The sequence below is a fragment of the Acinonyx jubatus genome, chromosome D3, assembly GCF_027475565.1.
Source record: "Acinonyx jubatus isolate Ajub_Pintada_27869175 chromosome D3, VMU_Ajub_asm_v1.0, whole genome shotgun sequence".
Lineage (NCBI taxonomy): Eukaryota > Metazoa > Chordata > Mammalia > Carnivora > Felidae > Acinonyx > Acinonyx jubatus.
In genome coordinates, this window is record NC_069392.1 from 91,784,517 (window position 1) to 91,810,818 (window position 26,302).

General features: G+C 61.8%; 1 protein-coding gene across 5 annotated transcripts in view; it reads left to right on the plus strand.

The window, feature by feature from the left end:
• The window catches only part of NFATC1 (nuclear factor of activated T cells 1), a 102,673-nt gene that overhangs the window by 39,229 nt on the left and 37,142 nt on the right, over nt 1-26,302 (plus strand). For 4 of the 5 annotated variants that reach the window (XM_053206086.1, XM_027069218.2, XM_027069219.2 and 1 more), the window contains exons 4-8: nt 3,249-3,451; nt 3,946-4,118; nt 5,704-5,844; nt 15,544-15,599; nt 19,612-19,744. In XM_053206086.1, the coding sequence (XP_053062061.1) occupies nt 3,249-3,451; nt 3,946-4,118; nt 5,704-5,844; nt 15,544-15,599; nt 19,612-19,744 (706 nt within the window). Of the gene's footprint in view, nt 1-3,248; nt 3,452-3,945; nt 4,119-5,703; nt 5,845-15,543; nt 15,600-19,611; nt 19,745-21,158; nt 22,602-26,302 lie in introns of those variants that run through there. The other variant, XM_027069223.2, reaches the window with a different exon arrangement.

Genomic DNA, 26,302 nt, shown 5'->3' on the forward strand with positions numbered 1-26,302 from the left:
GGCTCTCATACCTTGAAAACGGAATAATGCATTTTGTTTAGTTTAGTTGAAGCAAAGAGAGGCCATTGTTATGACAGGTAATTTTATAAATAGCGTTTTACAGATACTAAAACGTGCCGGAGGCAGAAAACCCACGCAGCGGAGCACGTGAAGTATTTAAATTACTTTCTTAAAATGACCTTCGTGTTTTAAATAATAGATGTTTATCTCCCAAGCTAAACCTTAAGTATTCCCATTTTCACTGAAGTAGCATGTTTTTAAAAGGGGAAGTTATACCAACAGTCCGCTGCGCCTGCGTGCAATCAGCAGTGCCAGCGTGGGTCCCGGGGGGGCTCTAACCTGTCATTTCCAAACCGCCTGAGTGCCACCGGGCCCTCCGCACGCCACCGACCTGCCTCAGCCGCACGAGAGACCGTTTCGGCCAAAGACTCATTTAGGTCTTGCTGCGTTAGATGTCACAGAATGGAACACCGAGGGGCAAAATTTGCCCCTTAATCAGCCTCTGATGTTACTTTTATGTTTTCTGTTACAAAAACATAGATTCGAGTCCAGCACGGAGTAGGGGTTTCTCATTAAAGCTCATGAAATCGGCCGAGGCCCGAAGGCGCCCTCCCCACAAGGAGGCGAGAACTTCGGTGGCCACGGCTGCTGCCGTCCCGACCCAACGGCGCTCCTCTGGGGACGCTCGTGTGTGCACACAGGAAGAGCTCTTCAGTTCAGAGAGGAGAGGCGTCTCTGCGGGATTAAGCCGCATCAGCAGGAACGGCCTTGAAAGGAGTCGTGTGCGGGTTCTCCGTGCGCGGCCACAGCGAGGCCCCGGCGAGCGGACGGGCAGGGCAGGGAAGGCGCCCCTCGGCCTCTCTGCCCACGCGCCCACCACACGGCCGTGGCATCTCGCGTCCCTCCGCGGAGGCCCGGGCTCACGTCCGCGCTCGGCTCAGCCACGCTCCCTGTCTGCGTGCACACGCCTGTCAGACGCGTGTTTAGTCTGTGGGCATCAGGCACCTGTGGATCGGGACGGAAGCGTGATGATTTTACATGAAAAAGCTGCTTTGGTGATGACCACGTCCACAGACGCGTGGGACCCTGTCGAGGCAGAAAAGGATGCATGTGTCCCTGCCGCCGGCCGGCAACGAACCTTCCCAGCCAAGCACAGCGCTCCAGAGTATGTGGGAGAGCCCTGCTGCGAGTGTGTGCGTGTGTGCGTGGGCACGTGACTGTGTGTCTGGGCACACCCTCCTGCACCAAGCGCCTCTGTCTCCAGGACGTCCCACAGGGGGTGGCCAGCGTCTGTCACACGGAAGTTGTGACGTCACGTGGACGGGGCAGCCTGGCCCTCCACGCGCTGGCGGCCTTGACCACGTGGTCTCCTTCCTCCTGGCCCTCAGCATGCTGGCGGGGGCGCGTGCGCCTCCCGAGCCGTCCTCGTTGGAGGACCCTCTTCCGAGAACCCCGAGCTTGCAAGCGCCGTGCCGTAATTAAGTGCAGTGACAGTCACTTAACGAGTCTTCTATCAGTGCGGTTCCGGTCGATGGTTCACTGCTGATTTCAACTACTGTTTGCTCCTCAGGGTTAACAGATTCACAGGGTTGGATCCCGTTTTTAATCTTAAATTTGACGTTCCGAGTGCTTGTGTTGGAGATCCCGGGTCCGTTGAGGGTGACGGCGTCCGCGTCCCTAGAACAGGTCTCGCGACGCCCTGGGTGGGGCTGTTGACCTGCTCCTGACGGACAGCAGCACGTCTGGCGCTTGGCCGTCTGCTCGTTCCCAAGCCGTTGGGCGTCCCAGGGGTGGCACGGCCCGTCAGCCCGCGTGGAGGACGATCCGCTTTGCACAGGGACACCTGCGGCCTCCAGCCCGTGAAGCCTTTGCTCAGACCGCTGCCCGAAGCCGGGGAAGCGGCCTCTCTACCTTCTCGTGGCAGCTGACGGGTGTGCACCACGCGCGGGTGCCCCCGATGCCAGGCAGGGCGGTGACGGGTGCAGACAGGAGCGAGCCCTTAGCCCAGGGCCTTTGATCGTCCGATGCTGCCTTGCTGGCCAGCTCCGGGTCCACCGAAGAGTCCGTGAAAATTACAACAGGCAGCCACCTGCATCGCCCCAGGGGCTGCGGCTGTGCTGGGAGAGCCGCGAAGACCAACGTGAAAGACGCACACATGGTCGGCCGGAGCCGGCATGGGGACTGCGGGAGGTTCGGAAGGCCTCCTTCCCCGCTGGACGCCCCGTCCCCTGTGGAAGCTCTGTCTCCCTCTGGACACCCCGTTCCCCGCTGGACGCCCCTTCCCCCTCTGGACGCCCCCTCCCCCTCTGGACACCCCGTTCCCCGCTGGACGCCCCTTCCCCCCTCTGGACACCCCCTCCCCCCTCAGGACGCCCGGGGACACTCCCAGGGACACTCTCCATCTGTTGGTCGGTGTTCGCTGCCTGTGCCTGGTCCCTGAGGGCACCTCTTCTGTCCCCGTCATCAGGGCCTGTGCTGCTGGGCAGGTCCTCAGGGTGGGTGAGGTGACCTCATGGTGGACGTGTCATGGGGCAGAGGTGGAGCCTGGGCAGTGCCGCGGGTGCCCTCAGGCCCGCCCTGCCCACACCCCCTCCGTATGTGCCTTGTCTGCCCTGACCAGGTGCTCTGGCACACTCACCGGGCGTGCGGCTCTCACGTCGTGCCCCGTGGGCGGGACGGCGAGGACGTGTGTCTGTCCTTCCGGGAGCTTCTCGGAGAACCGGCGGCCCCGGGCCCCCTGCACATTTGGAAGGACCGGTGGCATTTCCGTGCACCGGTCACTCGCGTCTGCGGACTATAATGTGCAGTCGGTACAGGTTGTTCAAGAAGCAGGACCCCAGCCTGCAGGCTGCGGGGCCTGAATTCCTCGGGAAAGGCCTCGCCCCGGGTGTCCGGTGGCACCAGCCACACACGGTCCTTACAACAGATGCTGGGCGGAGTGTAGATGGTGCTCACAAGCTGCCAGGGAGGAGGGTGCCGGCATGCGGGAGCGACTTAGCACTCAGCACCCAGCATTCCCATCGTCTGTCACAGAGCAGAGGGGGCGGGGGCGCGGAACGGCTTAGCACTCAGCACCCGGCGTTCCCATCGTCTGTCACGGAGTGGGGAGGGCGGGGGCGCGGAACGACTTAGCACCGAGCACCTGTTGCACAGTTTCCGTTTGAATCAGCCTTTGCTTATAAAAATCTAACCGGTTCTGAGCAGTCTGTGTGCAGGGTGCTTGACGGGGGACCTTGTTCTGTCGCCAGCTACACGGCTACTTGGAGAACGAGCCGCTCACGCTACAGCTGTTCATCGGGACCGCTGACGACCGCCTGCTGAGACCCCACGCCTTCTACCAGGTGCATCGGATCACGGGCAAGACCGTGTCCACCACCAGTCACGAGGCCATCCTGTCCAACACCAAAGTCCTGGAGATCCCGCTGCTGCCGGAGAACAACATGAGAGCCATGTGAGCTGCGCCCGCGGGGCTGGGGTGCTGGGGGCCGGCTCGGGGGTGTGGCCTGCGTGCCCTTCCCTCCTCTGCATCTCTGCCCTTGGCTTAACACCTGGGCAAACCCCAAACATTTGTGGCGGTGGATTTGCTCCAGGGCGCCAGGCGCCGTGGGCCTTGTGCTTGGACGGTTCGGTCCCCCCGTCAGCGTGCCCTCGTGCCTGATTCTCCTCCTGAGCGCGACGCCCATTCATTCCTGAACACGGCCACCACCAAGGTGCACGGGCCAAGGGGCAAAGTCAGGCCTGCTCGCTAGTTCCGAGGGACTGACCCGTAAACTGAGGACTGACCTCCTGCGGGAGTAGGGCCTCTGTTCACAGCCTCCCGTCCTCCTCCTGCCCGCACGTGGCTCCTAGGGTCTCACGCAGATGGTGGGCCTCTCGAGGGCAGGGTGGGGCGCCCTGGGCCTTGCCCCAGGGACTGAAAGGCGGTCTGACCCTTGTTTCCGGCAGCGTGGACTGCGCCGGGATCCTGAAGCTCAGAAACTCGGACATCGAGCTGCGCAAAGGGGAGACAGACATCGGGAGAAAGAACACCAGGGTGAGGCTGGTCTTCCGGGTCCACATCCCGCAGCCCAACGGCCGGACGCTGTCCCTGCAAGTGGCCTCGAACCCCATCGAGTGCTGTGAGTAGCAGAGCTGGCCCCGTGCCACATGCCCTCCCGTCTGGGACCTCGCACAGACTTTTCCCGTCAAGCGTGTCCGTACCGATGTGCAGCCGCTCTGCTCCCCGCCTCTCGTGGGTCGTCCCCCGAGGCCCTGACCTCGCTGGCATTCAGGTTCACGGGCTCCGCCCACCCTGCTCCTCGCACCCGCGGGGATCACAGAGAGGAGAGTTTGTCCTGAACCCCTGAGATGGGTGCTCTCGCCCCATTCGAACACATCCCTGGGTTTTCGGAAACCTGAGCGGTGGGGTTGGGGCGCCTGGTCCACTGGGCTGAGCAAACCTGCTTCTCAGCCCTTGTATGACAAGCCCATCTTCCCCGGCAGCTCCTGGCTTTCCCTCGTCTTGTCTTCCAGGCTTGGGCCTGAGTGCTCTGCTCCTGCGGGGGCTCGGCCGCGGCAAGGGGTCAGGGTCCTCCGGCAGATGAGGTCGTTGGTGGATGCCCCACGAACGCCTGTCCTCAGCACGGCTTCTTTCCCGGGCCAGGGGGTGGGTCACCAGGAAGCATTCTGTAGGCCTGCCACACCCACTGGCCGCTGCCGGAACATCACCTTTCCAGGGCCGCTCTTCTCTCACCCGGTCGTGGCTGTCTCAGGACACTTACCCGTGTCCCTGGCTCACCTGCCCGCCCGTCTCAGTGGGGGTGTCTGGGTTTGGTTCCCTCACCTCAGCCCCCGGGGACCCCGTCCCCCTGATGGCTGTCTCATGACCCCTGTGTGGAGCCCCACGGACACCTGTCCCCACGCCTTGGCGTGGCCTGTGGGTTAGCTGCAGGCGGCTCCACGTGTCTGAAGTATGGCCTCCTCCCTCGGGCCCACTGGTTGGGTGAGAATGCATAGTGGCCAGGGAAGTGGCCACTATTTCTGCCCGAACAGCCTTGGTGCCCCCCCACCCCCCGCCCCATGTCCTGTGCTTTCCAGACGGCCTGACTCCTCACGCTCAACACCTTGCTGCCTGGCCTTGTCCCAGCAGACCCCCGCCTCTCTTGTCCACCACTCCTGGCTGTGACAGGGCCTCCACCACGAGACCCCACCCCTCAGTTCACGCTGGGCCCACGCCCCCACGGCGCCCAGGGTGGGGTCTCGTGGTGGCACCCAGCTTCCAAAGCCCACACCCCATTCCCACCATGACAGGGTGTCCCGAGGGGGGGTTCCTTACCCGGGGCGGTGTGTCCTATCCAAGCAGAGGCCGGGGTCACCCTGGGGGGCCGGCACGTTCACCGCACAGAGGCACGCACTCAGACTGCACGTGTGTGCACGCACCACTGAAGTCGCGATCTTCGCGCACACACGAGCTGATGCGCCTTCGCCCCTGTGTGTGCGTCATCACGCGGACCTGCCCTGGAGCAGCAGCCGTGAGGGCGACCAGGTGTCGCACGCGGTCGCCCTGTGCTCCGAGTGTATGACGCCCCCCCCACCAAACCCCGAGGAGCCCGCGGGAGGGGCCCGTTCCTGACCAGCTGGCTGACCCTGGGGCGCCCTCCCGGGGCTGTGGCACGAGGTGGGGCCGGGGCTCCAGCTCATTCCCCCTGTTGTGACCCCGCGCAGCCCAGCGGTCGGCCCAGGAGCTGCCCCTCGTGGAGAAGCAGAGCGCGGCCAGCTGCCCCGTCCTCGGCGGGAAGAAGATGGTCCTGTCCGGCCATAACTTTCTGCAAGACTCCAAGGTCATTTTCGTGGAGAAAGCACCAGGTATCTCCTCTATAACAGACTGTCCGCGTGTTTCCCGCTTTTGCCGCCGGGGTGGGGGGTGGCTCCCAGGGGCGGAGCGGGGCCGCTCTGGCGTCTCCACGCCGCACAGCAGGAGCAGATCACCGAGCTCTGGGTCAAGGCCTGTCCTTAACGTGGCCCACATCAGCGGGTGTGGGGCTGCCCCCTGCTCCCTGGCCGTGACGGGCCCTTGGCCTGGCCCGGTCACACGTCTGCTTCCTGGCTTTGGGTGGCTGCTGCTCAGGCCGTCTCGGGAGGCGCTGTTCTGCCCTGTGTAGACGATGGCTTCTCGTGTCAGAATCACCGCCTTGGGAGGTGAACATCCTGATGCTCAGTGGCCGCAGCGGCTGTGGGACCCGCACTTGGCTCGGCGGCCTCCCCACACCCCCGTGGCGTCCTTCAGGCCCCAGAGATGCAGAGGCAGGTGCTGCTCTGGGCTCCCAGCCGTGGTGTGGTGTGTGTGTAGACTGCTGGGTGGCAGGTGTAGTCCTCCGCATGCAGAGCTGAGCCCAGGTGTGCGGCAGGGCGGATGCAGGTGTGTGCACGCCCGCCCCGCCCCAGGAGAGGCCTCTGGGTGCTCATGAGAGTAAAGCAAGGTGGGGGGGGGGGGGCAGGTGACAGTGCGTGTGGCCGGTCCCTCCGGAAGCTCTGGGCAGCTGTGGTTTGGAGGCCAGTCCCCACTGAGCTGGCCAGGCAAGTGCCCCCCACGGTGCTGCCACCGCTGGGCTGCAGGGGGTCGCGCCCCCGCTCAGAGTTTTCCGGAGAGCACGGCTGCAGGACCCACGCTGATGCCAGAAGCCACAGCGGTGCCCCGCGTCTACAATGGGGTCTTGATTTTGCGCAGGAGGCTTAAGTGCCTCCGTCAAAACGGGCCGGCAGGTCCTGTGTGCTCAGCTTGTGCCCGTGTAATCACGCATGTGATTGGAAAACGTTGTGAATTATGGAGAAAATCGGACCAAATGTGGCGATGATGAGGAGAATTTGCATTGCTGGACACTGTTTTTCGGAGGAGGCTAATTTTGAAACGATTTAACCTTTTGAGCTTAAACACACGAACGAGGACGTGGGGGGCGGGTCGCCAGGCGCTGTGCTGCGACTTGGCCTGAGTCACTCCTTTTCTGGCTGCTGCACGAGTCCACGCGGCTTTCTTCCTCTTTCCTGAACAGTCGTCACCTTGGCGCCACGGCAGGACCTTCGGGTGCCTCCTGGGTGCTCCCCGCCTGGTGGGCACCGTGTGGCTTCTTTGGCGGGGCGGGATTCACTGCCCGGCCGTCCTGATCGGCCCCCCGCGTGTGTGTCCACTCCAGGGCCTCGCGTGCCACGTGGAGGCGGGCTGCGTGGGGCCCTCCCCCTCCCCCTCCCGTGGCAGCCGGCGAGACGTGGGTGTGGGTGGTGACGTGGTCACAGCCTGTGGCCACCACCAGCAGATGTAAACACTGTGCTTGCATGTCTGGACGCTGTCGGTGGCTGCGTGTTCGTATTTAAGAAGATGGTTTGCGTGTTTACACGTGTATGTGAAAGTCACATTTTCAAAAGAGAACGTTCTTTCGCGTTTGACTCCAGGCACAGGTGGCCCTCGTGCCACTCCTTATGCATCCCGACGCCCTCTGCAGCCGTAACTGGGCTTTTCTTGGTTGATTTTTTGGAGATACCGCTAAAGCCAATTTAGGTTAGGGCCGAGCTGTTCTCTAGGCTTCCGACGAGGTCACTGCCCTGTTGTGCAGTTCAGTCCCTAAACCACCAAGGCCGGAATGTGAGCAGGGAGACCTTGTTGTGGGAGTCCTGAACGCGGGCACTGTTCTCCCAGCCGCTGGGGCGTCTCCGGGGTGCCCCCAGCCCCCGCACCAGCAACCCAGACCTTTCTGAGGGTTTCACCGGGCAGTTCCTGCCTGGAGGGCCAGCCACAGCGGCTACGCCTCCATGAGAGAAGGGGGTTGGAGAAGGGTCTCGTGGCACCTGTGGCAAGAGCAGCAGTCAGTGCACGGGAGCCAGGCGTCCCGGTAGGTGGCTCTGGGCCTCCGGTGGGCGTCAGCGGGTCCCTCGGGGCAGCCCAGGCAGGATGAGGGGCTGCAGGGACATCAGGATGTTACACAGGACGTGACAGCACAGAGCTCTGGCCGCGTACGTGATGGTGCTTTCCAGAAGAGCCCTGTAGTTTTGGGGGGGGGCCTTTACTGTGTTTTGCAAAAGGCCCCGGGATTAGAAGAGCCTTTCCTTTGAGGACTGGGGTCAGTGGCCGTGGCTCGCACGTGAGACGGCACTGCTGAGCGTGTGAAAACCTGAACGCACTTACCCAGCGGGGCCGAGAGTCCAGTGCTGGATGGCTGCGTCGAGGGCTTGCCTGCGGACATCGTGGACATCCCCGTGCGGGAGTGAGACACTGACCGGCCCTCCCCCCCCATCCCTGGCAGTGAAGATCTCTGGAGCTGCCCTCGGCGGTGTGGATCGAGCATGTATTTGAACACGCGTGTGAACGTTTGAATCAGCCCGGAGGACCCTCACACGTTCCACACGTGTGAAGACATCGCGTGGAACGTGAACTCGCTCTGCTCTGGAGGCAGGGCTGAGGTGCCAAAGCCGAATGTGTCACTGGTTTGGATGTGCCAGCTCACGTCCCTGACACCGGGGCTGCAGGTGGCTCCGAGCGGGCTCCTGCCTGTTCCATGGTGATTCCTGAAAACCGCAAACAGAGCCTGTTTCGGCTTCTTGGCCGCACAGCAGACCTCACCCAGACTTAGAGGCTTCAAGAACAAGCCCTTCCTTTGCTGGCAGTTGTGTGGACTGGACTCAGCCCGTGGCCGCTCCCGTGGCCCCCGTGAGCTGGCAGGTCGGCTGTGTTCTGTCTGCACGGTCTCGGGCCCCGCCTGGCGTCCTTAGCTGCTGCCACGCCCACACGTGGGGCCTCTGAGGTATAAACGTGGAAGCCAGTTCATCGGGCCGCAGTGTGAGCACCCTTCAACGCTGGATCGCTCCCTCGAAACCTCTTCGTGGGGCGCTCAGACGCCCCCCCCCCCACAAGGCCCCAAGCCCCAGGTGTCTCTGCTGTTCTCTCCCTTCAGCGGCTCCTCCTGGGCTGAGCCGCTGGCCAGTGGGTGCTCTGGGAGGCGGCACACGTCCCACACCTGCTCCCGGGTGGGGGATGGGCAGAGGGGCTCTTGATGGGTGCACCCGGTGGACTGGACGGTCCGTGGGGGCAGCAGCGGCCCCCACGCCCCTTCTGGGCCCGTTCGGCAGTGGGCAGGGAAGGCGCTCAGCGGGCGGTGAGCCTGAATCCCCGGGCCCCGCTCCCGGCTGCACCTGCACATGCCCCTTTGTGATCCTCACCAACCTGCTTCTGAACACCCCTAATCCTGGTGCTGTTGTGAACAAAGTCCTTTCGGGGGTCTGGGTTCAAGGTGAAAAGGCTTGTGGGAGGGAGGGGGCTGCGGGGTCAGCACACCTCCCTCCCACGGGTTGGAGATGTGCCCGTTTGCTCCAGAAGTAGGAAAATGACCACTTTGCCGTAAGAAGCTTCTTTGGGTGCATCCTGGGGGCTGAGTGTGGCGGGGGAAGTGTGGGCCCCTGGCCCGTGGGCTCCCTGAGCTGTCCGTCCTGGGCCTGTGTGTGTGTGCGTGTGGCACGGCTCACTCCTCACCTGTGCCTCCCGGACGCTCTCAGACCATCGGCACAGATGATTTCATGTTCACGGGCGAGGCTTCAGGCCGTGGCCCAGAGCAGCGGAAATCTCACCTCCCAGCAGAGGGAGTGTGGGGGCCTTAGGTGATGTTTCTTTTTAAGTATGCACCCGGTCGCAGCACAGGCCTGGACTCCAGCGGCCGGTTTAGGAGTGGTGTGTGCAGGGTGCCTGTGTCAGGGCGTGTGTGAGCAGGTGTGTGTGTCAGCGTGTGTGAGTGAGCAAGTGTACGTCGGGGTGTGTGTGAGGTGTGTGTGCGCCTGTGTGTGTCAGAACGTGTGTGAGCCCATGTGTGTCAAGGTGTGTGTGTGAGCAGGTGTGTGTGTGTCAGCGTGTGTGAGCGAGCAGGTGTGTGTCAGGGTGTGTGTGAGCAGGTGTGTGTGTCAGGGCATGTGTGTGAGCAGGTGTGTGTGTGTCAGCGTGTGTGAGTGAGCAAGTGTGCGTCAGGGTATGTGAGTGAGCAAGTGTGCGTCGGGGCGTGTGTGTGAGCAGGTGTGTGTGTGTCAGCGTGTGTGAGTGAGCAGGTGTGTGTCAGGGTGCGTGTGTGAGCAGGTGTGTGTGAGGTGTGTGTGCGCCTGTGTGTGTCAGAATGTGTGTGAGCCCATGTGTGTCAAGGTGTGTGTGTGAGCAGGTGTGTGTGTGTCAGCGTGTGTGAGCGAGCAGGTGTGTGTCAGGGTGTGTGTGAGCAGGTGTGTCAGAATGTGAGTGAGCCCGTGTGTGTCAGGGCATGTGTGTGAGCAGGTGTGTGTGTGTCAGCGTGTGTGAGTGAGCCCGTGTGTGTCAGGGCGCGTGTGTGAGCAGGTGTGCGTGTGTCAGGGTGTGTGTGAGTTCACATATGTGGTCCGTGGGTGTGGGTGTGAGAGGGGGCCGTGTATATGTGACGAGCCTCTTGTTGTCCTGGGGTGTGGCCGTCCCCCTGCCCCCCAAACCGCACGGCGTGGCGGTGACGGTGTCGGGAGCCCCGGGTGCCCCCCGCTGGGCAGAGCCTGCAGGGTCGTGTTCCGCTCCCTCTGGTGGTGGCGGCCACGCCTCCTCCTCTGCCCCGCGCTGTGGCCATGGCTGCGGGGCTTCTGGTCCCACTAGCTTGGTGTGTTGGTTCTGAAGCGTTTCCAGAAATTTCCCAGGTACGGATGCCTCTAGCCGACGGTGCGGCTCGCATGCCCGCAGGTCACGACTTGGCGAGAAAGAAAAGGGTCTCCTGGCGTGGACGTGGGAGGGACGGGAGGATGGCCGTCCACACGGACAGCCACTGCCACCTTGCTCCCCTGTGTCAGCGTGCCGAGGGGGTGATGTCAGGCAAGTGTTCTCGGGCAGCCTCTGAGGTGAGAGTCCCGCGGGCCTGGGGGCCCACGCGGGCACCGGCGTCCCCGCACGGCCTCACCTGTGACCGTTCCCAGGGCTGGTGGTTCTGGAAGGCGCCCGTCTCCGCTGAGCAGAAGGGCAGCGGCAGACCGGAGGGAGCGCCGTGCCACAAAGGGTTTTCCTTACGCTGCGGCCTTGGACTTGAACGCTGGCCCCACGGTTACACTGAGACGTTTTGAGTGGTCTCAGGAGGAGCCCAGCCGGAGAGGAAAGTCAGCTGGGAGCCTGGCCGGTGCCACAGGGCAGCCGGTCCCAGACTCACCCTTCTCCTGGCTCAGCTTCCCTCTGCTGATGTCCCGGGAGGCGACCTGATGCCCGTGGGGAGATACAGCTGCAGCCTAGCCCGGCGGGCCTTCCGTTCCCCTGCAGGGCTGTCCTGTGGGGTCCACTCCCCAGGGATAGGGGCGGCCAGTGGAGGCTCGGTGTGACCTCTGTGCCCTCCCCAGTCCTTCCTGGGGCCTGGTGACCCCAGCACTGGAGGGCCTGTCCGCAGGCCCCCACGGGGCTCCCCAAGCCAGACCAGAGGCCTCGCGTCCCTGCCGTGAGAAGGTTGTCACCGAAACTTCTTTTCTCTGGGCTGGTGACCAGTCTTTCCCTGAGGTCTGTGCCAAACCACGCCCAGCCCTCCACCTCCGATTCGGCACCTTGGGGACATCCAGGACGTGGGCACACGTTCCTCTGAAGTGGGGAGGGAGGCAACTGGAGGCACCTGGGGGGGGGGGGTGGCAGCTTCCCACCTCAGTCTTGGTGGGAAGGGGAAGGGCACGGGAGGGGGCAGGTGTCGAGAGTGCGAAGCTGGACAGAGGGGGACCGGCTGCCTCTGCTTCCTCCGAAGGCCGCCTCGGAGCATGCTGCACGCAGCCGTTGCATGACTTCTGTCTTGCGTTCGCTTTGTTGAGATACAGCTCACAGAGCACACAGCTCAGCCACTTAAGGTTCAGTGGCTTTTGGTGTGTTCAGAGCCAGGCAGCCATCCTGCTAATTCCAGAAATTTCCCAAAGAGACTTTACCTGTTAGCCGTTAACCCCGTTCTCCCCAGCCTGGCCGATTCAGAGCTGACTTCTGTCCCCGTGGCTCTGCGTGCCCCGGACGCCGCCCTGGAAGGACAGGGCCCTGCTGTGTGTAGCTCCTTGCGCCCACAAAGAGCGCGCATCAGGACTCTGTCCCCTTTAAGGCTGGGTGGCTTCCTGTCTTGTGGATGGATGGCGTGCTTAGCCTCCTGCAGCGGCCGGACTCTGGGGTCGTGCCCACCTCTTGGCTCGTGTGCTCCAGTGACCGCCTGTGCACGCGTGGGCCCCCTTCCTGGGGCACGCACCCAGGAATCCCACGTTCGGCCACGTGAGGAAAGCCCAGGCTGAGCCCCAGGCCGATGGGTGATTTCCTTCTCACTCTGGAGTCTTCTGCAGGAAGCAGGCTGGTCGGAGCAGCTCTGGGGGCGCCCCAGGGTGTGAAGCCTGGAGGGGTTTGGGGGGCCTGGGGGGGGATGAAGACAAGCTGTGTGGGGACCCTCCCACTGATGGGAACAACCCCGGAGCCCCCCGCCCTGGCCGGCCCCGACTGCTCCGGGGTCAGGGTGCCGTCTCCCCCGTGGCGCCCACGGGAGTGCAGAGGGACCTCCTGTTTGCACCCCGCTCGCTGCCTTTCCTGCCAGCCGGCAGCCCGGGGACAGGGCGCTGCGGTGCTGGTCCGCGCCTGTCTGGGCTGAGCCCGCTCCCAGAGCCGGCAGCCAGGCACGGAGGGGACCGTGTGTGCGGCCAAGGGCCCCAGGGAACGAGGTCCCGCCACTCAGGCGCGGGGTCCTTCCGACGGGGGCTCCGTGCTGTTTCCATTCTGGCCGTCGGCCAACGCTATGACTCGGTCGAAAGCCAGTCACGGGCGTCTGCGCCTCCTGCGTGCCGGGGACTCGAGTGTGCCTCCGGAAAGCAGCCGCTGCTCCTGCGGAGGCCAGGGACCTCCACGTGTGGCCCCGTCCTCCCCTAGCCGCCCCGGGAGGTGTGTGACTAAGAGCCGTGCTGTGGAAGCCTCGGGGCGGGTGTGGTGGGGAAGCCTTTCCGATGACTCACGCGGCAGGGAGTTCCCTAATGGTTTGGAACATTTTTCCTTCTGGGCTTGCGCACAGTTTCCCCGCTGAGGCCCGCAGAGCTCTTGATAAGGCCGCAGCTCCGAGGCCGTGCGGGGCCTGCCTACCCCGTGCAGGCTGAGGCTGTGCTCAGCCAAGGAGGACGCCCTGAGGCCGGACGGCAGGGCCCCATGCCCCCAGCTCGGGGCGGGGGGGGGGGGGACGGGGGGGGACACCGGCGACGGGGTCCTGCTGGCATCCTGCCCCAGGGAACCTGTCCGTGACGATCAGCCATGCTGAGTGGCTGCGAAGCTGCCATCCTGATACACAAGTGGACAGCCACTCGTTTAGGGCCCTTAGTGGAAACAGAGGGACCACTACGTGCTTGTCCCCATGGGCTGTGATTCAAACAGACACGAAGACTCAGGGAAAACAGGGCCAGAGCCCTGGGCCTTTGAGACCGCTGGTTCCCGCCCTGCGGGGTCTCCAGACGCCCGGCTTTAACCAGCGTGTCCGGATGGGCCTATACTCTGTTAGTGCGTGACTCTCGGGATCGGTGTCTGGGAAAGCTGACACACGGCGTGCACGGTGGACCGTGTGGCTCGCCGACCCCGGGCAGCCGCTCTGACGGGGGACCCTGCCTCTAGGCCCAGGAGGGGCTGGAGGGGCCGGAGGAGGCCTCTGCTGGAGCGCTTTCTTGGCCGGCGGGCCCCACAGAGACTTCCGTCAGTTTTCTTATTCAGATGAGCCTGCAAGGTGTTCACAGGGAGGCCGAGTCTGGTCTGACCCCTCCTGGAGGATGGATGGGGTGCTCGGCCCCCTTGTTGCCGTGTCCCTGGCCCCTCATGGGCCTCGACCTTCCTCTTGCCCCCTGTGTGCTCTCTGTGCCTCTACAGGAGGCCTGGCCACACTCGAGAATTCCTCAGGGAAACTCGAGCCGTGGTTACCACCAACGGGCAGAGACTGGGCAGTGGCCAGGTTTGTCCCCGCTTATGACTCCCACAGCTGTGTCCCTCTGAAGTTGTTTTAAGAGGCACAGGAACATAGGAGCTGTGCTTACAGGAAGAGTAATTTTGATTACCTTAAGCAAGCAGCGGGTGGGGACCCTGCCCACGGGGCCAAGGCCCATCTGGCCTGCGCGGCCCGGACGAGCCTGCCCCGTCCCCGAGCTCGGCCCCTGGAGCCGCATCCCTGGCTCACACAGCTCGGGACCTTCCGCCAGCTCAGCGACCGGGGTTCACAGAGATGCTTCCACACCCGCGCCCTGGGCTCACGGGGCTCCAGAAAGTTAGCTGCTTTGTGGGTCTTGATGCCTTTAAGAACAGCAGAGTGTATTTTTAGTTTCCTGTTATGTTTTTCTGGAGGAGACGTGGATGCTGCTCCCTTGGGCCGCTGGTCTGCATTTTATCACCGAGTGGGTTCATCTGGTGGGTAATTTGTGCTGGGACTTCAGGCGTCCCGAGAGGCTGGTGTGGTCCTGGCACACAGACGCTGCTCCGGGCTCTGTGTGACTCACATTTCCTCCCTCTGTCTCCACCCTCCACCCCTGCCCGCCCGCACTGTGAGGCAGAAAAAGGAGATTTTGTCTACTTTATTTATAATTTCTGAATTGTAACGCACGTACATCTCTTCTTTGAAACCAGAATGGGAGCGGGAACTGTGGCTGGCTGTAACTGTTTGGGGACAGACTTCACAGGAGATGGGGAGGAGGGAGGTCTCAGCAGGAGACGGACAGCTGTTAATTCCAAGTAACCACCCAGCCGGGCCCCGTCGCGCTGGCCAGCCATCGAGGGGCTTCCAGAGGCCAAGAGCTCGGTTTGCAGTCGTTCCTGCCAGTGGGCTTCTCGAAGCTCCCTCCCTCCAGGCCTGGCCCACGGGACACTGAGCCCTTTCAAGGCCCATCGGGAGCCTTTCTACCTTTTTTTTCAAAACACGCAAACGGCTGTTGGGGCAAGGTTAGAAGTACCACGCTCTGCGTTTCTGTATCCCGACGTGGCGAGAAGCGGTCACAGAAAGGATTCTCTCGTTCAGCCAGCAGCTACTCTGAGCAGAGGCGGGATTGTGGCTCCCGGGCCCCGACTCGTTACTCAGAGTAACTCTGCTCCCAGAACGCACGCGGTAATCAGGTCTACGCTTCCCGCTGGTGCACCTGGAGCTGGAGCCGGCGGGTCTGAGAGCCAGGACACCGCCCGGGTCCAGGTCCGGAGACCACGCGCCGTTTACCGGGTCACCGGCACGTCTCCTGTGTTTACGAGCCCTCCCGTGGGTGCCGTGGGGCCGGGGCGGCGAGCCTGTGGACGCGGGCAGGGTGGGTTTCGGGACGCTCGCTGCCCGGGGCTCCCTCCCACGGAGCCCGGGGTCTTCGGGCTCCACAAGGCTCCTTGCCCCCGCGTGTGGGCCTAGCGCGTCCTCTCCGGTGGCAATGCTCACACGACGTTTTGCTCTCGCACATTAGCAGCCAGCACGGTGCGAGTGGACGGGGCTGTGGTCTCCGGGGTGGCCCGCGCCTGGTCGAGGCAAGGGGATTGGGGTGGTGTGCTGGACCGGGCACGCGGGTAACGGCCTTCGTTCTGCCCTTCTCTTCCAGACGGTCACCACATCTGGGAGGCTGAGGCAAAGACGGACAGAGGCCTGTGCAAGCCGGTGAGTAGGACTTCCTGCGACACGAGCCGCTGGAAACACCAGGGTCAGGGTGCAGCACGCGCCAACGGCGTGAAGGGCTTCCTGACACCAGTGCTCTTAGGACCCAGACCAGCCTGGGGCGGCACAGCGGGTGACCCGTAGGAGGGGACCCCGCACAGGGGAGCCTGGGACCCTCCTGCGCGGTAACTGCTCCCGGTCACGTGGCAGGCACCGTGGGCACAGGGCCTTCGCCACCCTCCTTGTCGTCGTCGCCAGGGGCCCGCACACAGCGCCGCCGCCGTCCGCCAGGAAGACCGGCTGTTCTGAGCCGCTGAGTGGGCGTCGCACCTGCCCGGGCTCGCCGGGATGCGCGAGGCTCCAGCAGCGTCCTTGGCACGATCTCGTCTCCCGCCACTCGGTAGACTCTTGTTCTGAACGTGAACTGGCTGGATGTGAAGGCGGGTCTCCGTGCTGCTGATTCCGTTTTGCCAGTTAGCTGGTGCACTTGCAGGCACCGGAAGGTGGCGGGGCAGGTGCCTGGGCCTCGCTGGTGCCGCCGAGAGGATCCCGGGCCGCAGACGCCCGGCACACCCACACCCACCCACACCGCCTTTCTTGGCCTCCTTGGCTCTGTTCGCACGTGTCAGTGCCCACGTGGTTGTTTATGGGGGACGTTTTCTGTCTGGGATCACGCAGCGGGTCCAGCTTTCTTACGGCTCGCGTTAGCGCGGCCCATCTTCTCCGTCCCCGAACCTTCGTCCGTGCCTTTGTGTTTAAAGTGGTTTCTTACAGACCGCAGGTAGCTGGGTCTTTCTTTCTGTCCACTCGGACAGCCTGCTAATTGGCGTATCTAGGGCGTGAGTGTTCCGAATGATTGCGGACGCGGTGGGATTAACGTCTGCCACGGAGTGTGTGTGTGCACGTGCGTGTGTGTGTGTGTGTTCTCTGTGATCCTAGAAGAGCAACAGTCTTCAGGCTGACGCAAAACACACTGTGGCCACAGGTGACTGTCTGAAAAAATTCAGAGTTCTTCCAAGCTCAGTAGCTCTTCCCCTGGCCACGGGCACAGGTGTGTGGGCACAGGTGTCACGGGCACAGGCGTGTGGCCCTTCTTCTGACAGTGGGGGGACGTGGGGTGTCCACCTGTTCAGAAATCGTGTTCAGGACAGTAACTTGCTGCTGTCTTTGGGGCCCTGGCTGTTGGAGCTGGAGGACGGGGAGCCTTGGGTGGAGGGGTTTGCCGAAGCCGTCAGGTAACCGATCTCTGCCCTGCTGCTGGTAGGACCTGAGTCACTACTGGAGATGCCTGTCCGCCGCGGAGGTGGCTCTTTGACGGCGGCTTGGTTACTGCAGGCCCGGCCCTGGGTCCTCACGGGTGGCTCTATCGGGACGAAGCATCTTTTCTTGAGACTTAAGCCTCCTTTCCCAAAGCTCTGATCCGTTTATCAGAAGCCTGTCCAAGTGGTGTCACGTGGAAAAGATTCCTCCCTGGTCCCAGGGAAACTTGCGCTCAGGACCTGGCTCCCCTTCTGTGCTGTCTGGGCCCGGTCCCGCGCTCAGGACCGCACACAACACGCACACGCACGCTCACGCACGTGCACGGGCTCCTTCTGGCCCCGGGGCATTTCTTGCTGCCTGAGGAGCCCTGAGCAAGCGCCGTGGGCTCCGGGTGACTGGGCTTCCAGAAGGGGGTCCCCCGGTGCAGCAGGCCCAGCAGCTGAAGTCCGCTCCAGACCACCACGGGCCTCATGCGCACCTCCCCTGAGCAGGAAGAAGAGACCCGCAGCAATCCCGCAGCTTTCTCTATCGGGATCTTTCCTGCCAAGTTTGTGGGAGGTTTCGTGTCACTGGGCTTTCTTTTGCACTTTGAACGGTTGCATGTTTTAAAGGGAGCTGAGCAGTTAACAGCTGTGCGTTTCAAAAGAAACGTAACAGTACGTGCGGATGATGACGTACTTTATCTCTTAACTGAGGTTTAATTTTACATATTATTTCTAATGACAAAAGGGTATTTATTCATTGTGGAAATTTGGAAAATACAAAAACTGAAAAAGAGAATAGAAGCACCTTGTGTAATTTTACCACTGCTGACGTGTGGGCGTATGTCCTGCCAGGCTGTTCCTGGTGTGCATGTGCGTGTATTCACACACGCGTGCCGTGGCTGTCATATTGAATGTGCCTTCTGCACGAAGCGGGATTATGCTGCACATGCAGTTTATACGCTAGCAGGAGCCCTCAGCGGGGTTTCTTGTTCCGTGGGGTTCTGCGTGCCACCTGTAATGCCTGGTGTTTCCGTGGTGACACGTGTCCTGTGGCTGCATATTCCCCCTTCACCGTGCTCCCGGGAGGACGGTGTCGTGCACGTCCTGTTCAGAGAGGTGAAGCGTATCAGCCTGTGCCCGCATCGGAACGCGACCCCCAGTCGCCTACAGCTTACAAAAACCAAACCCGCAAAGCCCAACTGCTGACGAGGGCCTCCCTGCCTGGCACGCCCGCCCCTGCCCCACGTGACCCGTCACGGAGACTCCCGCTGACGCCTCTTTGTAGTCGTCTCCTAAACCTCTTCCTTGCTTGTCTTCTCTTCCGTGGATGCTAGACTCCACCGTTTCCTCCACAGTGGCTCGCCCCCGGTGGGCGCCAGCTGTGTGCAGAGGCCGGGTGGGAACCCAGACCCGTGCTCCTGAGCCAGGCTCCCGACCACGGGCGGCACCGCCGCCCGAGCCACCTCCTGGCCAAGACACGGCACTGACATCCCTGTAACTGCAGCGCAGCTACCCTGCGCAACACCTGTCCTCGGCACCATCGGCTGCACGTGCGCAGGGTCACGTCTGCAAGGGGCCAGACGCTCAGGCTACTTGTTGCTTCTTCCAAACGGGATGCAGTTATTGAGACGACAAAACCACGTAGCCTGGAGGGAGCGTGGTCCCAGGGGGTGGCCCAGAGCAGCTCTCGGCAGCAGGCTTCTTTGCCTCGGTTTCTTTATCTGTAACAGGAACAGGTTGGGCCCAAAGTTCTGTTCGGTTTTCTGTTTTAATATTCATACGATTCCATTACTAACCTGCTTCAATCAATTTTGCTATTAAGCTGGGTAACAAAACCTGATACGATGGATTTTTCTTACACATTTTCTTTGCTTGTTAACTTAAATCATTTGACAAAAGCAATCGAAGAAGCATTTTGGGTGTGAGATCCTGTCCCTCCCGTGAAATCAGGTACAGCGTGAGCCCCCATGAGGACGTTGGCACTTTGGTGCACTGCACGCTGTCGGCTGGGGCTCAGGCCCCCTGACTGCCAGCCTGCGTCTCCCACAATGCCCTGCTGCCTCACGTGCCTTGTTTTATACCCGCACTTGAAGGAGCGTAATTTTTGTGAAAATGTCGTCAGTTGGTATTTTAAGCCATGGGAAGGTACCAGTGCCCCCCACAGCCCCCATCCCGATCTGTGCTTTCTTTCTAACTGTCCACACGCCCCTCAACCTGCTAGGGTCGAGCTCACCTGTTTGAGGGAGTCTGGGAGGCCATGACGGGCTTCGAGCCTTCGTCAGAGAACCTGTCCCCAGACACGTGTCTCCAGGAAGCCGGTCTCCTGGGTCTTCAGTGTGTTGCCTGAACAGGGGCTCACAGCTCCATCCGTGGGCCAAACATGGAACTTTTCTCTAGTTTCCAAAGGCCACTGACCCCTTGGGTTAGGGCAGGCAGATACATCCGGGTGTTCCAAAGACCGAGTAGCTCCTCTCTCAGATTAGCACCAGCGGCTTGTCTCTGGGGCTGAGTCGGTGGATCTTAGCTGAAGCCCCCGGCCTGCCTCCCCCCACACGCTCCGCATCCACGGGCTGCCCGGGTGTGGCTGGCAGGTTCGATCCGCCCAGACGTGCGCCCGCGCCCCAGGCAGACTCTCTGTGGGCAGCTTCTTCCAAGCAGCCGGCACGGTCGGGAGCTGCTCGCCGTGGCCCCCACGCGGGCTGTTTACTGCAGGGTGCTTCGTGTTTGTGAGATGCTCACCGTCTCCCTCCTTTCTGCCGTTTGCTCGCCAGAATTCGTTGGTGGTCGAGATACCGCCTTTCCGCAATCCGAGAATAACGAGCCCCGTCCAAGTCAGTTTCTACGTCTGCAACGGGAAGAGGAAGAGGAGCCAGTATCAGCACTTGACCTACCTTCCTGCGAACGGTAACGCTGTCTTTCTAACCTTAAGCGCTGAGAATGAGCCCACAGGGTGCTTTTCCTAAGAGACGCATAGATGCCAAGATGCTGTCGGGGTGAAGCGGTGTATGCGGAAGCTGCGTTATTGTCCTGTTGACAGGAACACGTCCTTGAGTCCAAAAAAAAAAAAAAAGTGAAGCTTTCAGTGTATTTTCCTTTATTACCGCTGTGGGTGGGGGCTGCATACTGGGATAATGACGGGTCATTTTTGCCGGCCGCTTGCAAATAGAGAATAGCCCGAGGGGAGAAAGAGTGCAGCCCTTTTGCGCCCAAAGGCTGAGGTGGTCTAGGTGTGTGTTTAAGTCCTGGAGATGTGTAAGGTGGAAAACCAAATAGTTATCATAGTTTGGCAGGTGCCTTTAGAAGTAAACCCGTGGCATTGAGCCTAAAGGTTGGTGCCTGATGTGGTCATCGACTAACATTAACGATTTCTGTGCTCGGGCTGAAACCCCCACGTCACATCTTTGGTCGAATAATTGCACCTTCCTGTGACTGTGAGGCTTTCAGGCCCAAGTACTTGTCACTCAACCAAAAACCACCCTCGTTGAGGTTGTGCGTTTACGCATTCTGAGGATACAGCCTTAGGACTTAGAAGACAGTTCGCCTTTTCAGCTTTCTAAGGTGTTTCCTTAAAGAAAATACCAGTGTTTGCTTTTGCCCCCCCGAATGTCGTCCTCAGAGCATCGCCTGATGCTCTGAGTGGTCCCAGCTGCGGTCATCCTGGATTTCATTGTGTTCTGTGTTAAGGTCATCAATGGCGGCAATCTTCTTGTATGGTAGCTTCTGTTCTAAAAGCTTAGGAGATTCGTGTGATTTAAGAGGGAAGTTGTACCCTAAACACTATTGAAAAAGCAGCCATGTTGCTATCTTGGTGAAGTCAAGATTCTCTGAAGGTTTTCGTTTTCTCTGACTGTAACACATAATACCGAGTAGACGATAGAAAGCCCTAGAATATCCGTGTTGATATCAAACCATTAGAATTCACCGCTTTGGGGGCAAACGTTAGCCGTGCCTTTCAGGATTGGAATGATACGATCTTGTTGTGAAATTACGTCACGAGACTGCACACAACATAGCACCGTGTGCCCGTGAGCTGCTCACGCCAGGCCGGTCTGGTCTGTTCTCTTGTCTGCGACCCCGTCCTGGGTTATGTGGTCCGCTTCATGCAACTCGGTGAATCCTATCTGTTCTTGGAATAAGGTGCAATATATCCTACAAAAGAAAACATTTAGTCGTTTTGTGAAAATGTAATGATTGTATGCTAATTAAACTTCAGGCGTGGTTGACCAAAAGTTGAACGTTTCAAAGAAAACCAGGCCTTTTAAGAAAAATTGCTTTTTAAAGCGGTTTAGAAAATCTCTGACGTTAGTGTTTCCTGCAGTCCCTGCTCCAAGTTCACGGTGCCCCGAGCAGTGTCAGGGGTGGAGGGGCCCCCGCCTGTGACCTGCACATCTCTCCTACGGGGGGCACACTGAGCCCCCAGGGACATGTTACTAAGACAATGGGGTGCAGAGGGCAGTGTGTGGGCCATCCTGTCTCCCCGCCCTGCAGCGGGAATCACATCCTACAGCCTTATCCCACGGGGTCCTGACTGCGCTCCACCCCAGTGCCCCGGCGCCCCTCTCTCCACCTGCCCCAGAGACCTCGCCGCCCCCCTCCCCACCCCCTCCATCCGCCAGGCACCCCGCCGCCACGTGCCAGGCACCTCACACACGTACTCTGGACTCTGTTCCACTTGGACCTTCTCTCTGTAGCCGGTGCTCCGCCCCAGACATCGTCTGTCCCCTAGCGCAGGGGCCAGTGACTGTGGGCTGGACGTACCTGCCATTCTGCTGGCCTGTCTGCCTCTCTCAGGCCTCAGTGACCCTCCACGCTTCTCTCCTTGAAATTTGCTTCCAGCCCCTCGGAGCCTGAGGCATCCTCGCTGCCGGCCCCTGGGAGCACCCGGCCCTGCCCCGGCTTCCTGGGGAGGCAGGCGTCTGCTGCCCTGTGGGGTTGGGACGAGGCCACGCGCCGCTAGGCTGTAAGCTCCCTGGAGCAGGACCCTCGGCCGGGATCTGACCTCGTGGCTGAATCGCGGGGTCTAACCTTACGTGGCTTTAAGAATAAATAAGTGAACGAATGAAAAACTAGAACCCGTGTGTCTGGTTTTCGGTTTGGTGTTTCTCCTGCCGTGCACTCCCCAGGCTCGCCCGGCCGTGAGCAGGACGCACAGACCCGCACTCGGCACCTAGACAGCGCCCCCCACCCTGTCCCCCTGGGCTGAGTCTCCCACCTCACGGACCGCGACTGTCGACTCTGAGCCCAAAGATGCGTGCTGTGCTGTGTCGACGAAAGCTTGGTAGCGGACGGGGCGTGCCGCACGGACCAGAAGACATCGGCCTGTTTGGGGCGGGCTCCCGTCTGAGGGCAAGCACAGCGGGGCCCCGGCTTCTGTGTATTCCGACGGCAGGTTCTTTCCAAGGTTATTAAATGTGCTGTTGAAACGGGCAAGGCTTTGGAAGTAAGTCCTCTTAAACTCTACCCGAAAAACTTATTTTCACGTTCAAATGTGTAAAATCAAGTGCCACTCCAGAGTTTCTGTCAAAATTAGCCGTGGGTACAGGTGATGGTGTGGCCTCAGTTGTCCTCATGGTGGGCTCTCAGACATGTGACCCCAAGGGACAGTGCCCCTGGGAGGCCACCCTCATGCAGAGAGGTGGGGACGCTCACTGCCCCCGTGTGGCCCCTGGCGGTGCAGGTGATGGAAGTGAGGGGGTCAGAGCATTTGTTGCTCGGGGACGCATACTCTGGTCACCTTCCCCGCTGCTGGGCTCAGCTCGCCGGTGACCTGACAGCTGGAGTTGACCGCGGCTCCCTGGGATGACGCCCTCCTCTCTTTCCATCTGCACCACACGCGTCTGCGGGGCCTCCGGTCTCAGGGTCACTCCCAGCGGTTGGCCTGGAAGAGGCCATGAGGCATCACACGCAGGGCCTGCCGGGCTGCGATGGAGCGCGGGCCCCTGTCTGGGTGTTGGCCGTGGGTGTGACGGGGGGTGGGGGTGGGGGATGGAGTGCGCACCTGCCGCTTGTGCCCCCGGGGCAGCACCTGAAGGCAGCCATGAGAACATCCGGTGCGATCCTGGAAGACGCCGCAGAGGACACGGAGCCAGGGAGGTTTTCTCGTTCCTTGTGTGTCACCGTTCCTGTAAACTGTGCCTCCCGCAGCCCCTGCAAGGAGCGCGTCAGGCCCCTGGCTGGGCTGTGCGGACCATCAGTGCCCTGGTGCCCGCCTCGGGGCGGACTCTGCCGGGAGCGGGGGCACCTCTCACCGTTGGGCCAGCTCGTGTTAGGTGTGGAGAAGGACTTGACCCGTGGGCAGCGGCTCCTCAGATTGAGGGGAAGAAGAGTGTCCACGTCAGCGGTGACTCTGTGGGCTCATGTGCCCGACGGCTGCCCCAGTGCCTGGGACAGGCAGGGAGGGGGCAGGAGCTCAGGCAATAAGCATTTCTGCTTATGGCCTCAAACTTACATACCAAGGTCAGTCTGTCTTTAAGATGAGAAAATAAATGGTGACAAACTATCGAGTCTCGGAGAGTGCGTCTTTGTGTCTGAGATGTTTGTAGTCGGTTTCCCAGAAGGTGCCTATGATGGCTCCTGGCCCCTGCTCACTGTCGCTTGTGGCTGAGCAGGTAGGGGTCCTGGAGTTCCCCCAGGATCAGTGGGGATGGCTTTGGGGACACACCATTGTTGGAGGTCCCAGGCGGCTAGAGCTCCCTGCCCTGGGCCCTGCCTGTCCACCACCGACAGATAGTAGAAGGTCACGGCCGGGGAGCACTTGGCATGGGGCAGCTCCTCTAACAGAGCCCTCTTGGGACCGGGGTAGGGGGAGCTCGGAGCCAGGTGGCGGGGCTGGGGCTCTGTGGGCCCGACGTCAGCAGCTGGAGGAGGAACCACGGGAGGAGCGGGGCTCACCGCTCACCACGGACCTCGCGGTTACGGTAGTTGGTAACCCCCACGAGATAGGGAGCAGAGAAGGACGCTATGCCTCCGCCCCGGCAGGTGCAGACAGGAGTGGATCCTCTGTGTTCCGTTTGCATCGTGTGGTCCGGAAATGAGAGTCCCCAGAGCCGAGGCTGCCGACGGGAGGAGCCGGCCGCGAGCGGCCTGCGGGCCCGAGGGCCAGAGCGGCCTCCCTCCTGTGGCCGCCTGCAGACCCAGCTCTCCAGGGGCGGTCCCTCTGTAGATGGAACCACGGACAGCGGCTTCCAGTCCCGTCAGCCCAGCGGCCTTGTCTTCACAGCGAGCTCTGGGTCTGCCTTTTCCACTGAGCTTTGGGCCTCGTTGCGTTTCTGAGTCCTTCGCGTTCAAGTTTGGTCCCAAAGTAATTGCCTCCACGAAATCCTAAAGATGCTTAGTAGTGACTCAGCTGGGAGAAGCTTCACAGCCCCTCAGGCCCCCGGGCCCTTGTCGCAGCCCCCAGGGCTGGGTGGGAGGGCACCCTCTGACAGACTCCTCTGGGCCAGGCCTCACCGGGGCACCCACTCCCCACGTCCCCTCGTCCTGTGGGTAACAAGGAGGTGGGCTTGGTCCATGCGGAGCTCGCGGAGGCCGAGTTTCCTAGGGCACTGTGCCCCCCGCTTCTTCTGAAGAGGGCTGCGAGGCATAAGCACGTGGTCCTCGACCCCTAGGCCCTGCCGGGCGAGTGTCCCCACCCCACCGGATAGGAGCTGGGGCGGAGCCCGGCAGGGCAGCCTGCCACCGTCCACAGCGGGGTCCGCCGGGCTGAGACCTCACCCGAGCCCCGTGTGCGTGCGGCCGGAGCTTTGCCTCTCACGGAAGACCTTCGGGGCTCAAACAGAGAAGACTGCCACGTTTCTGACCCACGGCTATGGAGGGTCAGGTTGGCCCAGGTGGCAGAGGGGGTGTCCGTTCTGGGGACTCCTGCCCACCCTGGACTCCCTTCTCAAGGCAAAGCAAAGTCAGTGGTGCCCGTCCCATGACCCCAGGACACCTGGCTTCGGGCCCACTGTGGTCAGTGGCACAGCTGGTCCCCGTGGACATTGTGGAATGTTCTTCCCAAGTCAGCTGAGCCGTGTGATAACCACACCGCCGAGCGAGCACGTTGCGAGTGGGGCCAGTGCACGGTACACGGCTGTGAGCACTTTGTGTGGGACACTCTGCCGTCGCTTCTCGTCGGAGCCTCGCACAACCTGCGTGAGGCTGATTTTATTAGGTCCCCACGTTTACTGGCTCTCCTGCTATTCCAGCCAGAGACTCAGGGACCGGTGTTCTGATTTCTGCTTCCACATCTTCAGCCTGCCGTGTAGAGGTGAGGGGAGCTGGCTGTCCAGTGTAGCTGGGTCTTCCTTGCCCGCAGGAGCCAGGCCCGGGATGCCCTGGGTGGGCACCGTCCCCACCAGCCTGGCAGGAGCTGGAGAGGGATTCGGGAGCCATCCTCCAGTCTCAGGAAGGCCGGCTTCCTCCTTCCCTGGCGAGATTCGGTTTCCCGGATCACCTTCTGGACGCCGCGTCTACCAGTGCTCGTGCACGTGTCGCTGGCCCTACCGTTGGGTGTCGGGTTCAGTCGTGAGAGGCCCCCAGGTGTCAGAAGCAGGGCTCAGGCGAAGGAGAAGCAGAGAAGCGTTTCCCTCCCAGGCGCCTGGCACCCCCCAGTCAGACGCCCTGACCACCAGGTCAGACGGCACACGGACCCTGACGTGCTGGCCACAGGGAGAGGATCTGAACTTGCAACAGACTGAGGGGTGGACTGTGGGACGGGGCGCCTGGGTCTGAACCTGTGTGAACGAGCACAAGTCCGGCCTGCTTAGGAAACGGGAGAGCCACTCCACAGGGGGCGCGTCTGGGGGGACGCTGGGGGCCGGGGAGTGGGGGTGGCTGTGCCCAAGTCTCCTTCACAGAGTCCGTGCTGCCCTCAGGGACCAGGCGGAGGGGGCGGGGCACGGGCGGCCAAACACAGAAGGACCACGTGCTGTGGATGGGCGTCCTGTCCCTGGGAGCCTGGTCCCGCCAGCTGTGGGGGAGGCAGCCCCCTGGGCCCTGCCCAGGATCACAGCCGTGGGTGCAGCTGCTTGGGGGCAAACAGCAGGACCGTGGATCTCATTCCCTCCAAAGGCGGTTTTGGCCATTCCTGGATGAAAATGTTCGATGCGTCTCGTGGCGTGTGTGATCCAGTGTGACTGGTCGGCAGCTCCCCACAGGTGGGGATCCAGAAGAGATGGGGGTTGGTTCCCCATACGGGGTTCCGGCCCCGTCTCTCAGCCTCGGTCCCCACCCGCAGGACTGCTGTGATGCCACCGGGTCGGGATGGCCGTTGCTGCCTGGCTCCGTGGAGCGTCCACAGCCCCGTGAGCCCAGAGAACCCTACCTGGCTGGAGATGTGGGAGGTTTGGCGTAGATGCTGGTTAAGCTGTGTGGAAAAGACGGGGTGGAGTCCCGAGTTGAAATGCCCTCCGTGTCCGTCATCGCGTGGCTCGCGGGTCGGTGTGCGTCAGCTGGCCCGCTGGTCCCCCCGCCCCCGACCAG